The following is a 14903-nucleotide window of genomic DNA, read 5'->3' as shown; positions in this document are numbered from 1 at the left end:
TTAGCTCTGGGTGTACTGCAGCATTGTGAAGGTCTAAGTCGTTTTTAGATACGTCTAAAACCCAGTTTGATTATCAGCACTTGGACGACTAGTCTCAATGATCGTCTAAGTGCTGATTTAGGCCAGTTTTTAGACGTATTTCCGTTTCGATTATGAGCCCCATTGCTTCTACTAGAAGTCTTTCTCTTTCAAACCAACTGAATTATGGAATAATATCCCTTTATAGCTTAGAGAACTAGGTTCTTTTCAAATCTTCCGTACATAAGAACACGCAGCTCCTGATTGGTGAGGCCTGACTTTAGTGCAGGAAGAGAGTATACCGCGAGTGATTTCCTTCACTCGCCAGCTCTCCGGCTGCCCTCTCCTGCCCAGTCATTCGCGGTCAGAAAATACCGCGAATGACTGGGACAGCGAATCGCCAACTGCGAATGACTGGGGGAGCACTGTATACAAATATCAAACTGAATAAACCCTAAAACAGTGTATCGCAAACTGTGTGCTCTGGCACACTGGGTGTGCCCTGATGAGACGCCAGGAAGGAGGAGAGGCGCCAATGCCGGCTGACTGCTTATAGGATGTAGCTCTCGTGGCGAGAGGCACGTCCTGTAGGCAGTCAGCTAGCGCCAATGACTCTCCTTCTCGCCAGCGTCTCTCCTCCTCTGCCCGCACCTCCCCTCCTCCAGGATCCCCCATCAAAGTGACGGGTATAGGGTCGCAGCCAGATGGGCCTCCACGCATGCGCAGATGTCGATATGATGATGTCACGCATTCATTAACATCCGCACACTTCTGGGTGCCTTCCGGCCAGGGCACTGGGTTTAGTGTGCCGCCGGCCAAAAGGTGTGCAAGACACGACACCACACCTTACAAAACATTAGAAAAAGATTAAAAATTGCACATTGGACATAAACAAACTCATATAGTATTGAGTTTTGTATGGTTGATGATGAAATGAACTTCCTCAGTTTGGATTTTCTATCGATTAGAGAGGTTGGTGAGGGCTTTTTCTCCACTATATTTTGTAATTAGGCAGCTAATCCTTGTGCTTTGAAGGTTTTTTGAGAGTTTTGGCAAGCGTATTTCATGTAATCACTCAAAATTGCCCCATGTAATAATAGCTGTATATGCCACCCCAGCCAGTCAGGTTTTCAGGATATCTGCCAAGAAGATTCATGAGATGGTTTGCATGCACTGCTTCCACTGCATGCAAATTTCTGTCATGCATATTCAGTGTGGAAATTGAGAAAACCTAACCCTCCCGTCCCAATATTGAGGATTTTGTTAACATTCTTGAAAGGTTTATAGGATGGAAGTTTGTAAACCTAGATCATGTTCCCCAAACCCCTGCTGATTTGTAAGTGATTGATCCATGAATGTGACATGTGCTTTGATCTTGTGTCAAGGCTTAGGTGCCCTCTCTTTCCAGGACTCTGGTCTCTTTAGAAGTACGTAGGTCCACCAATGTGATATTTTAGCGGTGTTGGACTGCAAGAAGTAGATGATTTATTGGTGGGGACTAAGAATGCAGCTTGGTTTTCTTTATCGCCAGTTTGTTTTGCAGGCTGTGCTTGGAGACATGGATCCCTGTGGTAGATGAGGAATGAGGAACGTGCACAGAAGGCAAGTAGAACAGCTCCAGTTCTGCAAGAAGCAGCAAAGTAGGAGGAATTTCACATTCCAACAGCTTTCTAGCCTTCATCTTGAACATAGGCGATAATGTCATGTGGCCATTAAGATGGAATTAATAAATGATGCCCAAAGTTAGACCCTGTGCTAAATTAGTATTCTGCAAAGGTCGCTCTTTGCCTGTGGTGTAGTGAGGAAATTTATGCCCGGGGCAGAGATGCCCAGAATCACTGCACCATCCGTCCCCATACTCCCTCCCCTAGTATCACTGTGCCAGGTGCCCACCCAATGTGCCTGCCCCTGCACTCCCCTCCCCCGCCCATGCATATTTCCCCATAGCCACCCCTCCCCAAACACCTTTATCTGTGGACCTCCCCTTGTACCTCTTGAAATCCTCACAGGCCGCAAAAGCACCTCTTGCTTGCTGCTCGTACCAGCTTCATCCTTCCCTCTGCCATCACTTCCTGACCCCCGTGAACAGGAAGTGATGCCAGAGGAAGGGATGAGGCCGGCACAAGTAGCAGGTAAGGGATGCTGCTCGCAGCTGGCGAAGATTTCAAGAGATATGGGGAGGAGGAAAGGTGCTCCCACCAAGGTGCCACCTGGGGTGATCCACTCCCCCTTACTATGCCAGTGCGCTTTGCAGAATATTAGCTTACCACGAATCTTGCACCTACTGTGGGTGTGAGCACTTATGCCTGCTGGAACCTGATATAAATGCTGGCATGCAACCAATAGCAGCTTGGTGATAAATGACACTATTCTAGAACTTTGTGCCCCTGACCCGCCCATGGCCACACCCCCTTTTGAGTTGCATTCATGCCATAAAGTTTAGGTGTGCATGTTATAAAACAGGTCGCAGGGCACATCCATGTATAGCTCCAAATCAATGCCAATTGACTGCAATTACCGGGGCGCAGTAGTTAAAGCTACAGCCTCAGCACCCTAAGGTTGTGGGTTCAAACCCACGCTGCTCCTTGTGACCCTGGGCAAGCCACTTAATCCCCCCATTGCCGTAGGTACATTAGATAGATTGTGAGTTCACCAGGACAGACAGGGAAAAATGCTTGAGTACTGCAATAAATTCTGAGCTCCCCTGGGAGAACAGTATAGAAATTGAATAGATAGTCTGAAAAGATTATGGTAACCAGAGCTGATACTGTGATGTCACAATGCCTCGTTCCACCAATAAGAGCCAACCTCATCAGTGATGTCACAATGGCTTGATTGTCCTTTACTTGGTTCACTTCTAATACATTTTGGTTTCTAGAGTGGTGCAGCACCCGGAGGTTGTGAGTTCAAACCCATGCTGCTCCTTGTAACCCTGGGCAAGTCACTTAATCCCCCCCCCCATTGCTCCGGGTACATTAGATAGATTGTGAGCCCACTGGGACAGACAGGGAAAAATGCTTGAGTACCTGGATGTTATTGAATGAGAGTACCCAAGAAAGGGACTTGGGGGTAATGGTGGACACGACAATGAAGCCTACGGCACAGTGCGCAGCGGTCGCTAAGAGAGCGAATAGAATGCTAGGTATAATCAAGAAGGGTATTACAACCAGAACGAAAGAAGTTATCCTGCCGTTGTATCGGGCTATGGTGCGTCCGCATCTGGAGTACAGCGTCCAATATTGGTCGCCATACCTTAAGAAGGATGTGGCGATACTCGAGAGGGTTCAGAGGATAAAAGGGATGGAAAACCTTTCATACACTGAGAGATTGGAGAAACTGGGTCTCTTTTCCCTGGAGAAAAGGAGACTCAGAGGGGATATGATAGAGACTTACAAGATCATGAAGGGCATAGAGAGAGTGGAGAGGGACAGATTCTTCAAACTTTCGAATAATAAAAGAACAAGAGGGCATTAGGAAAAGTTGAAAGGGGACAGATTCAAAATGAATGTTACAAGTTCTTCTTTACCCAATGTGTGGTGGACACCTGGAATGCGCTTCCAGAGGACGTAATAGGGCAGAGTACGGTACTGGGGTTTAAGAAAGGATTGGACAATTTCCTGCTAGAAAAGGGGATAGAGGATTTCTGCACAGGTCCTGGACCTGTTGTGCCGCCGCATGAGCGGACTGCTGGGCACGATGAACCTCAGGTCTGACCCAGCGGAGGCATTGCTTTTGTTCTTATGTTCATGTAAACCATTCTGAGCTCTCCTTGGAGAACGGTATAGAAAATTGAATAAATTAGGTTGCCTGCAGATTTGGGATCCAAGCTCAAATTTGGGCACCCATATCTGGATGTCCTACAGGATGTAGAATTCAGGGGTAATTGATTAAATATCATTTATCAATACCAAGGTATTTTACATCCTACTTATTACCAAAGCACTGGTTCTCACAATAAAAACCAAAATGGCCCTTATGCAGTGGAGTAATAACGGGGTGAAGGCATAGTGCTCTCCTCTCCGATCAAGATGGCAGAGACAGTGGCATAACGAAGGTGAGCGGCGCCCGGGCCGGTGGTGCCCCTCTCCGCCCGCTCCCCCCTGCCGCATGCACGCATCCCTTCCCCGTACCCCTTTTTAACTTCGGCGCGAGCAGCCACCAACTTGCAGCCCATATCCACTTCGGCGCTCTCTATGACGTCCCTTCCTAGGCGTCGGAGAGAGCGCTGAAGCTGCCGCGGGCGGCCAGCTGGTGGCTGTTCGCACCGAAGTTAAAAAGGTTTGGGGAACGGATGCGCACAGGGGGAGGGGGAGGGTGCCAGTGTTCTGAGCAAGACGGCGCCTGGGACGACCACCTCCTCTTCCTGTGCCACTAAGCCGAGGGCACATCGACCTTCTCTCTTGTTAGATGGCAAAAGGACATTTCAGTTGATCAGGAACAGGAGAAAAAGATGCGTTTGAGTTTTAAATTCGACTCCTCTCTGATCTTTTAGTATCGCTTTATCTTTAACAAAGCACATTAAACTCTTTCTTTTTTTTCTCTCTCAAGGTTCTTTTCCCTGCCCTCTCGTTCTACCCTCTTTTTCTTTTTTGTCTCTTTCCTATACAAATTGCAGCTCACCCTTTTTCCCTAATGTACCAGTTTGTACCTTATAGGGCTCCTTTTACTAAGGTGCGCTAGTGGTTTTAGCGCATGCTACAACGGCGCGCGCGTTAGACGCTAACGCCTCCATAGAGCTTGCGTTAGTATTTTTTGTTTAGCGCAGGGTTTACATGTGCTAATCTTCAGCGTGCGCTAAAAACACTAGCGCACCTTAGTAAAAAGGAGCCCTTAGTCTTTGTCCCTTTTATATTTTATACAATTACCTGTTTTTCCCCCCATTTTAATTGTACTTCGCTTAGAATTTTATATAAAACAAATTTTAATAAATTTGAAACTTGATAAAATGCGTCACCTCATCGAGCAACTTTTCTGTGCCTGCAAGTCAGAATCTCAACCGCAATCCATTAGAATAACAAGAAAAAATATATCTAATTTCACCAAAGCTCATATAACACTATGGATTTTTCTGTTCAGTACTTCCTTTCCCTATCTCTTCCTGATGATTTATGTAGAGCTCAATGAATTACTCTGGGATTAAATGGAAAAAAAAAAAAAAAGCCTGATTTCTTGCATATTAAAGTCCTGGCACCTCAGCTGAAATCTTTTCGCCACTCTTCTGTAAAGTTGTGTGCAAAGCTCTGAAAGTGTACAGTTCTCCCCTGAAACGGAATTTTGAAAAACCATGAATACGGGTTTTCAGCTGATCGAAGGCAGGTGAGGGCAGCTGGGACACCGGCGGGTGCTTAAGTTGTACTTACAAAGCCGGGCACATTTTCCGACTGCCTCTTCCTGGTACTAAAATCATGCTTACACCAATCAGGAGCTGCTTTGATACGCCAGATAGCGTGTCAAAGCAGCTCCTGATTGGTGTAACCATGACTTTAGTACCAGGAAGAGGTGGTCGGAAAATTCCGCGAATTACTGAGTCTGCGATTTGCGAACTGCAAATTCACGGGGGTTTACTGTATTGATATAGGCCATCCACAGCTTAGCTGGTGCCAATGTGCAGCGAGAGGCTCATCCTGTAGGCCGTCAGCCAGCGCCAGCGCCTCTCCTCCTTGCCGCCGCCTCACCCCCCTCTCCACACACCCCTACCGGCATAGTAATTTCAAAGTTAGCGAACTCAAGGCTCTGTCGGAGGTCCTACGCATTCGCAAATGCCAGCACGATGGTGTTACACATGCATGCAATGTCATCACGTCAACGTCTGTGCATACCCGGAGGCCCTGCAGACGCAGCCCCGAGTTTAGTGTGCCGGGACTTGAAAAGGTTTGTGAGACACTGGTTTAGCTTTAAGGTAAACCCTAAGGCCCCATCTCCAGCCCATCTCCTACAATCCTTACTGCTTACTTTGAGATGATAAGGTGTTTGTTGTGTGGCTTATCCTTGAATATTTTTTTCCTTCTCATTGTTTTAATTATATATTACTGGGTAAGCTTAATGTTAGAGGGCTGAGTAGCCCTATAGAAAGAAGAACATTGCTAATTTATTAGAAACAATTAGGGGTAGATATTGCTAAGATATAGGAGACGCAACTTTCTCAGACAGGCATGAAGCATCTGCGTAATAAGGATTATGAAGTGGTAGCTTATTCCCCAGCTATTCACAAATGCAGTGGTGTTGCCTTTCTAACCTGTAGGTCCCTACAAGGAGAAATCATAGGCCAGGCATCAGAATGGGAAGGTAGGTGGGTTAATTTAGAGACACAAATGTATACCGAGACATTGCTTATATGAAATATCTATGTTTTCAGTCTGGACTCCCCAGAATCTTTTTATGAAATTGCTAAAAAAAGCCGTCAGGGGCGAGTTCCATTTCCATAATTTTAGGTGGAGACTTTAATCAAGTGCAAGACCTGATTAGAGAGAAGCATTCCAGTCACCCTCATAGAAACATTATAAAGTCGTCATTAGGGTTGCAAGATGCTTGGAGACTGGTGTAGGGTTCCAGATAGAGAATGACACGGTGACAAAATTCATCACCTTCCCCGTCCCCGCGGATAACCGCGGGAAATAATCTCATGCCATTCTGTAGTGTCTATCTCAACTTCAATCCTTCTACACCAGCATTCTTCAAAGTAAAGCTTGCGGGTCAGTGGTTGTGGCCATTCATACTCTGATTCTTATGTGAGCCAAGGATAATGAAGCCATTGTGACATCACTGATGTGATTGGCTCTTAGGCACTGGTGAAATGAGGCATTATGACATCACAATATCTGCTCTGGATACCAGAGACTGTCATTCTGTAGTGTCTGTTTCAACCTCAGTCCTTCTACACCAGCATTCTTCAAAGAAAAGCTTGCGGGTCAGTGGTTGTGCCCAATTAAACTCTGATTCTTCCCTCTCTCCTTAAAGAATGACATGAACATGGTTTCCCGCAGTTATCCGCGGGGATGGGAATGGTGATGGATTTTGTCACCGTGTCATTCTCTAGTTCCAGACGTTCAGGGAAAACCCGGACATGTCCTCTTTTCGGAGGACTGTCCAGATGCCTGGATGGGCTTTCCAAAACCCAGCAGTTTGTCTGCGTTTTGGAAAGTCCTGACGAGCTCTGGCCGCATCTGGAGGGCTTCTGCACACGTGTGGCTGTCAACACGATGATGCCACATGCACATGCGCATGAAATGTGACATCATCACATCGACGTCCGTGTATGCACAGACGCCCTCCAGACACGGCCCTGAACTCGGGCGTGGTGGGTGCTGGGGAGCAGTATGGGGTGGGCCTGGGAGGGACTGGAGTGGAATGGGGCAGGGCCAGGGGTCCTCTTTTTTTGAAGAGGAACTCTAGCTACCCTAATAAATGGTGCTTAAAACTTACATGCAAATTTGAACGCAATTGAGTAACGAGCCTATTAACGCCAATACAAAAACAGTAACAATCAATTACTGGCAATAATTGGCAACTCTTTGGATTTGCACGCACATCTTGCAAGACGCCATTCCATAAAGATACGCGATGGCATTTTTCAGTGGGCAACTGAAAGGGGGTTTAGCCATGGGAGGGGTATGAGTGGGCGAGAGGCATTCAATAAAGATACGAGAATTTGGGAGATCCATGGCTAACTTACACACCATGATTTACACCCAGGTTCTGTTGGAGTCAGTGGCGTAGCAAGGGTAGGAGGCACCCGGGACAGTGGCATTCCCCATGCCCTCCTCTTCACCCCCCCATCCCCACTCTTTCCATGCCCCAACAACCTCCCTTCCCATTCTCTTACCTCTTTAAATCTTCACCAGCGTGAGCAGCTCTTCCGGCCTGCTGCTCACATTGGCTTTCCCTCTGATGTCACTTCCTAGACCCACAACCCGGAAGTGATTTCAGAGGGAGCCAGGCTGGCATGAGCAGAAGGCTAGAGGAGTTGCTTGTGCTGGTGAAGATCTTAAAGAGGTACGGAGGGGCAGGGAAGAGAGTACGCTAGCGTGGTGTGGAAGAGGGACAGAGAGGTGCCCCCACCAAGATGGCGCCCGGGGCAGTCTGATCCCCCTTACTACACCACTGGTTGGGGTAAGCTCTCATGTCTAAAAGTCAGCCACTATTTATAGAACAGTGTCTACTGTGCATGTTTTTGGCACCCAAGTTTGGATGCCATATGCTGAATTTAGTCCCTTTCTTCATCTTGGAGCTTTAATGCATCTTTAGTGGGGGAGTGGCTTAGTGGTTTGAGCAGCTGCCTCAGCACCCTGAGGTTGTGAGTTCACCTCCCACTGCAGCTCCTTGTGACTCTGGGAAGGTCACTTAACACTTCATTGCCCAGGCACAAAATAAGTACCTGTCTGAAATAAGTAAACCACTTTGATTGTAACCACACAGTAAAAGCAGTCCTTTACCCTTTACAATCAAACTATTGTGACATCATTAATGAGGTTGACTCTTATTGGTGGAATGATGCATTATGACATCACAATCTCAGCTCTGGTTACCAGAGACAAACTTCACATTAGAGGGGGAAGTTAGCAACATAGGTCACTAGGAGTGGCCGAGTGGTTAGAGCAGCTACCTGAGGTTGTGAGTTCAATTCCCACTGCAGCTCCTTGTGACTCTGGGCAAGTGACTTAACACTTCATTGCACCAGGTTCAAAATCAGTACCTGCCTAAAAAAATAGGTAAACTACGTTGATTATAACCATGCAGAAAAAGCAGTATACAAATCTCATCCCCTTTATTTCAGGATTCGACCTTCTTTCAACTCAAACAGACTTTGGCAGGATATTTTCAATATAATTCTATACAAGACTATCCTACTCACATTTGGTGGATGCTTATAAAACAACCTTAAGAAGTGCTATTATTAATTATATGGCAGGGAAAGCTAAAGAACGTAAATAGAAATTAGTAGCAATGGAGTGTGAAATCAAGAATCTGGAAGGGAACTACTTACTTGATAATTTGCCTAGTAACTGTCACACATTACAAGTCTTGAAGTACAATTACAATAATCTTGAATCAGGAAGCCTTAGCTTCTACTTTAGTGGGGAAAAAATCATTTTATTATGCAGAAAATAATCACTCAGGATATATACTGACACAGTATTTAAAGTCCAAGCAAAATAGAATGAAGAATTCCTACATTGTAGATGCACAAGGCAAATAATTACAGAGGATTCTGCTACAGTTGGCCATTTTCAGGATTAATATGGTCAATTATATAATATCCCAAGAGTAAAACAGACATTTTGAACAAGATATATCAGAGGAAGCGATTAAAGAAGCCACGAGGTCCCTCCTTAAGGGTAAGGACCCAGGTAATGATGGCTTCACTCTAGAGTTTTTTCTGGCCTTTTCAGACACACTTGTCCCCAAGCTTTAATTTCTATACCAAGTTATATTTCAAGAAGGCAAAACATTGAGGACTTTCTTAGGAGTCCTTTTAATAAATTGCAGTAAGCCCTTGTTACCTAAAGCCACTCCCATGAGAGTAGCCTTAGAGATCTGGCCAATCGGAGTCTTAGGCCACTCCCAATGCATCCCAGAATGCACTGGGAAGGAGGTCTAACACTCTGGTTGGCCCTAGGTGCCTAAAGTCCCTACTATGGATGCACCAGGAAGGGCAAGGTCCACTATTCTCAAGAGGTGGACCTGCTAACTGGAGAAAGTAGGCATCCCTCTGGCTGACCCTATACAGGTACAGAGAGGGTCCAGGTGGGCTTTGAGGGGTGGGGGTCATGTGTTTGGGATGATGACGGTCTCCATGTTTTTCAGCGAAGTGGAAGTTTTTCTTTCTCAATACCCTGTGCACAGTGGCGGGTTTATGCCCGGTGAGAGAGTATCATTAAAGGCTTTGTGGAGTTTTTTTATGCCAATGACGAGTGCAGCTTAAAATCATAATTGATTGTTGCCAAATTGTTATATTTGAGGCTTTTTCTCCACACTATTTTAATTAATGTGTCACTCCCTGGTGATTCCACCGCTGGCTGGTAACATTTCTAAATATATTTTTGAAATCTACTTTGTTACTATTTATTATTTTTGAGAGACGTTTAAATACCTACGTGATGTAAATGTGCACAAGTCGAGTCTCTTTCATTTGAAAGGAAGCTCTGGAATGAGAGGGTATAGGATGAAGTTAAGAGGCTCAGGAGTAATCTAAGGAAATACTATTTTACAGAAAGGGTGGTAGATGCGTGGAACAGTCTCCCGGTAGAGGTGGTGGAGACAGAGACTGTCTGAATTCAAGAATCCGTGGGATCTCTTAGAAAGAGGAAAAGATAATGACTACTATGGATGGACAGACTGGATGGGCCATTGGCCTTTATCTGCCATCGTATTTCTATGTTTCTATAACCAAAAAGCTCTATGACCTCACAATACAAATGTAAATAGCCTTAGCCTATAGGAAGAGGAAATGCAAATGTTAAGAACTTTAGCCAATAGGGAGAGGAAGAGATAGTTGATGTTGAAAATGGGCAGAATGGATGGTCTCTTTGGGCTTTATCTGTCACCATGTTTCTATGTTTCTAATACAGACACATACAAAATCATTCTGTACTTTAAAGTCCAACTTCTTAATAACTTCACTTTTTTCAAGTAAATCCATGCAATGTTTTCACAATATTTGGTACTACCGTATATCCCAAATACTCTTTCAAACAGGACAGTTAGGGGCTGATTCTGTAAGTGGCACCTGCCATGTATCAATCATGGACAAGTATCGCTTACAGAATTGTGGCTAGTAATGGCCCTAGGCATCAGAAATGTAGGCCAGTGCTTTACAAGCCTATGTTTCTGGCGCCTAGGGTCCTTGCAGAATTGCAGCTAGTGGCGCCTCCCCATGTATGGGCTTCGGCACCACTAGGCACTATGGACCCAGATGCCAGTCCCGGAGGGTACCTAGTAATGCTTCATTTTTCAATGAGTTTTTAATTGGTTTTTAATGGCAGCATCAATTATCGCACCACTTAAAACAAATTTAAACACTTGAGTTGGGCACGCCAATGCCTATCTTTCGGCAACTTTTTGAATAATCCAGCCCTTAGTGATCCTTCCTCATTTAGACTACTGGTACAATCATTGATTTTGAAGTCCCTGGATTATTGTAATATCATTTATCTAACCTCCAGTAAAAAGAATATGAAAAGGTTGCAGATCATTTACAACATGGCTGTTCGGTTGATTTTCAACATGAAAAAATTTGGTCACGTAACTAAATTCTATCGGAACTAACTACATTGGCTAGAATATTATTCAAGTTAGGCTGTACCTGTTACAAGTTAGGCTGTACCTGTTGGCCTTATACCTGATTATATTTCTGATCACTTTGAATTTACTGACAGAAAACATTTTTCTCGGCATTATAAGTTATTTATATTTCCTACTGCAAAAGGTTGCATACACAAAAGATTTTTCCATAGAATTCTATTTTTTCAAGCTGGATCATGGGATTAATTATTTTCTGTACTGATAAACTCCAACTCCTATTTTTCCTTTGCACCGGCTCTGTGCATATCCCTATTAGAATCACAGCAGAAAAAGATGCACCTTGCTATCGGTATTTGAAAATATCTTACCTGTTGCCATTTTTGCTCAGAGTGTCCAGCTTCACGCCACTCTTAGCGAGGAAATCCAGAGTCTGGATATTGTCCTTCCTGTTACAGAAAAAGCACATTCGTCATCAGTAATTTTTCCAAGGAGAATGTTAATCAAGGAATACCAGTGTCTGATAAATTGTGATATCTGCTGAGTCATAACAGCTGTGAAAGGTCATGGCTCAGCCGAACTCTCTAACACTGAATGTTCTAGAAAAACAATTGCTAGAAATGTGGGTTAGCAGTTCCAATTTAAAAAAAAAAAAAAAACCACAAAAATTGGTAACTGAAAATAATATGCAAGAAGAAAATTGATTTCCTGTGGTCTGCAGATGTATGCTACATCATTATTATAAAATGTAGAACTATGTATTGAAACATGTCACCTCAGTTCAACAACATGTCAGTCATTCTCCATAGCAAAGATGAAGGGCTCAGTTCGTCACCTCTCGTAATATGTGAGGTGGGCCCTTGTATTTCATCAATATCATGGCATGGGGATCTACTGCATCCTTGAACTAGATCTATGAACCTTAGACCATCAATAAAAGGCATACAGATGGTTTGAAAACATAATTAAAGCAGGAAGTTCCTGGGACATTTGTGGTGCTCAAAGGTGATGGCCTAGATCTTTCTAGGCAGCTAACAGAGATGTTAAGTTCTATAGACACTGGCATAAGAGCTCAAATAATATAGGATAGTCACGAATCATCAACAGTGAATGAATCGACGTACACGTTGACGTCTTCGAAAAGAATGGAAAACATCAAGTCTACGCCTTCACCAGGATTCAAAGTAAATGATTTTGAAGCCAGCCTACAAGGAAAGAGAAAATTAAAAATAAAAATACTGTGCATACATTTAATTAGTGGGTATTAAACATTTTTCATACAATTGTTTTTCAAACTAGATGCTTTTTTTATTATTCCAGTCCAATTAATGAATAGTTATAATCAAAAATAAATCTCATAAATATGTGTAGTTGACAGCAGATAAAGATATATTGGCCCATTCAGTATACTTTTACTGGTCTGCTCTGCTAAAGATACAACCTAGTTTACCACTTTAAGACAATGGGCCTGATCCTGTATAGGATGCCGGTCTTAGTGGCCGCCTAAGAAATGGCTGAGAATCACATTCAGCATTCTATGCAGAATTGTGTCAGCCCTAACAAAGAAATGCCTAACACCCCCCCTCCTCCCCTCCCCCCCCCCATTCTCTAATTGGTGCTCAGCACTGATTAGAGCCCTTTCCATTGTAAAAGTAGACATGGCCGGCTGAACTGATCACGGCACGGGAATCCCCGATCAGCTGAGCCGATAGGACTCTCTGAAGCCACGGCTTCGGAGAGTCCTGGCGGCACAGCTTATCAGGAGGAAAATACCCCTGCCATGATCAGCTGAGCCGGCTACGGCAGAGGACCCCCCACACCCACCCCTGAAATCGGCATGAGGAATGCCCACTCCCTGTTGCCTAACACTGTCCAACACCCCCTCATCAGTGTTTGGCAGGAAAGATGCCCACTCCCTCCTGTCTAAGACCCTATGGTAGGGGTGTCGAGGGTTTGGAGGGGACCAGTGGCAGGAGGGAGTGGGCATTCTTCCTGCCAATCACCGATTGGAGGGGTTCAAGGGACCAGAGGCAGGAGGGAATGGGAATCCTTCATGCCAGTTTTGGGGGTGGGTATGAAGGGGGCCTCTGCTGCAGCCAGTTCAACTGATCACGGCGGGGGTATTTTCCCTCCCGATCAGCTGAGCCGCCTACGGCAGAGGACCCCCCACACCCACCCCTGAAATCGGCATGAGGAATGCCCACTCCCTGTTGCCTAACACTGTCCAACACCCCCTCATCAGTGTTTGGCAGGAAAGATGCCCACTCCCTCCTGCCTAAGACCCTATGGTAGGGGTGTCGAGGGTTTGGAGGGGACCAGTGGCAGGAGGGAGTGGGCATTCTTCCTGCCAATCACCGATTGGAGGGGTTCAAGGGACCAGAGGCAGGAGGGAATGGGAATCCTTCATGCCAGTTTTGGGGGTGGGTGTGAAGGGGGCCTCTGCTGCAGCCAGTTCAACTGATCACGGCGGGGGTATTTTCCCTCCCGATCAGCTGAGCTGGCAGGACTCTGAAGCCGTGGCTTCAGGGAGTCCTTCTGATTCAGCTGATCGGGGATTCCAGGGCCGCAATTGGCTCAGCCAGCCGCGTCTACTTTTAAGAGGTGAAATATAGGCCAGCATTTTGCAGACCTACATTTCAGGCGTCTGTTGCAGCTCCAGGGAGACGCCTAGGGCCACTTAAACTCACCCAAGGCCACTTCCAGGCAAAATCACGCCTAGCCTTGGGCGAACTTAGGTGTCCCTATGCATCTCCCCAGACCCGCAACAAATGTCTACAGTATAGGCGTCCTGCCTCAAGGAGTTTTTTTTTTTTCTAAAAACGTGCATCCCGATTGACTGCCAGACAGCAGTAGGACGCCTACCGCCATCTACAATCGGGACGCCCATTAGTAGAATCAGCCCCAATGTGCCTTCTTCTTCTTTACAACCCAACAGACGTTGGGAAGAAATTATACGTAAGGGGCAGATTCTATAAATGGCACCTAACGGCATCTAACCACGTGTAACATACTTAATAAACTTTAGCAGAAGGATTCCGTAGTTTCCAAAACATATCAATATACAACAGAATATAGAAGAAAATATCTTGACCATTTGGCACATTCCAAGTGTCCATTTGCAACTGCCAAATAGAGGGGGCTGAGGGTCTGACTTTTGAGGAGGATTTCTTCCGTGTCCTTTCTAACGTTTTCATTGCCCTCTAGCATCAGCTGAATGACTTCGGTCCTGCCTTGCATTGCAGCACATTGAATTGGCAGCAATCCCTTCTTGTTCCATATTTCTGAAGACTTGAAAGACAACTGCAAAAGAATTAAAAAAAAAAAAAAAAAAAAATCAGTCGCATAAAGATGATCTTGGAAAGATGCTTTCCAAAGATCAGTGTCTAGCATAGACCAAACCACAAAAAAGATGATGGATTGGGAAATCAGATTTATCTCAATTCATCCTTTATGTAGAATTAGATAATAGAGATTAGATTTTAAATTTTGGAAGTAAGAAAAAAAACCCCACATGTGTTTAAATTTGCAGATTCTCAGGATTTTGGAGGTCATAAATATTGTAGCTCACCCTTCTCCCTTTTGTCTCTCGTTTGTCTGTTTTTGTCTTCGTAATTTAGTTTTATGTTGAGTATTTTAAACTTGTAATG

At 45.0% G+C, this 14903-nt stretch overlaps 1 protein-coding gene across 8 annotated transcripts in view; it reads right to left on the bottom strand.

Moving 5' to 3' along the window:
• The window catches only part of LOC117364282, a 202894-nt gene that overhangs the window by 20987 nt on the left and 167004 nt on the right, over positions 1-14903 (bottom strand). For 7 of the 8 annotated variants that reach the window (XM_033953322.1, XM_033953325.1, XM_033953321.1 and 4 more), the window contains exons 21-23: positions 14348-14556; positions 12381-12461; positions 11628-11705 (exon numbers count right to left, since the gene is read on the bottom strand). In XM_033953322.1, coding sequence (XP_033809213.1) covers positions 11628-11705; positions 12381-12461; positions 14348-14556 — 368 coding nt within the window. Of the gene's footprint in view, positions 1-8620; positions 8715-11627; positions 11706-12380; positions 12462-14347; positions 14557-14903 lie in introns of all 8 variants that reach the window. The other variant, XR_004540203.1, reaches the window with a different exon arrangement.

This window comes from Geotrypetes seraphini, chromosome 7 (genome assembly GCF_902459505.1).
Source record: "Geotrypetes seraphini chromosome 7, aGeoSer1.1, whole genome shotgun sequence".
In the NCBI taxonomy this organism is placed as follows: Eukaryota; Metazoa; Chordata; class Amphibia; order Gymnophiona; family Dermophiidae; genus Geotrypetes; species Geotrypetes seraphini.
Note: the sequence above shows the minus strand (reverse complement) of the source record. Positions and strands in the feature narration are given on the sequence as shown.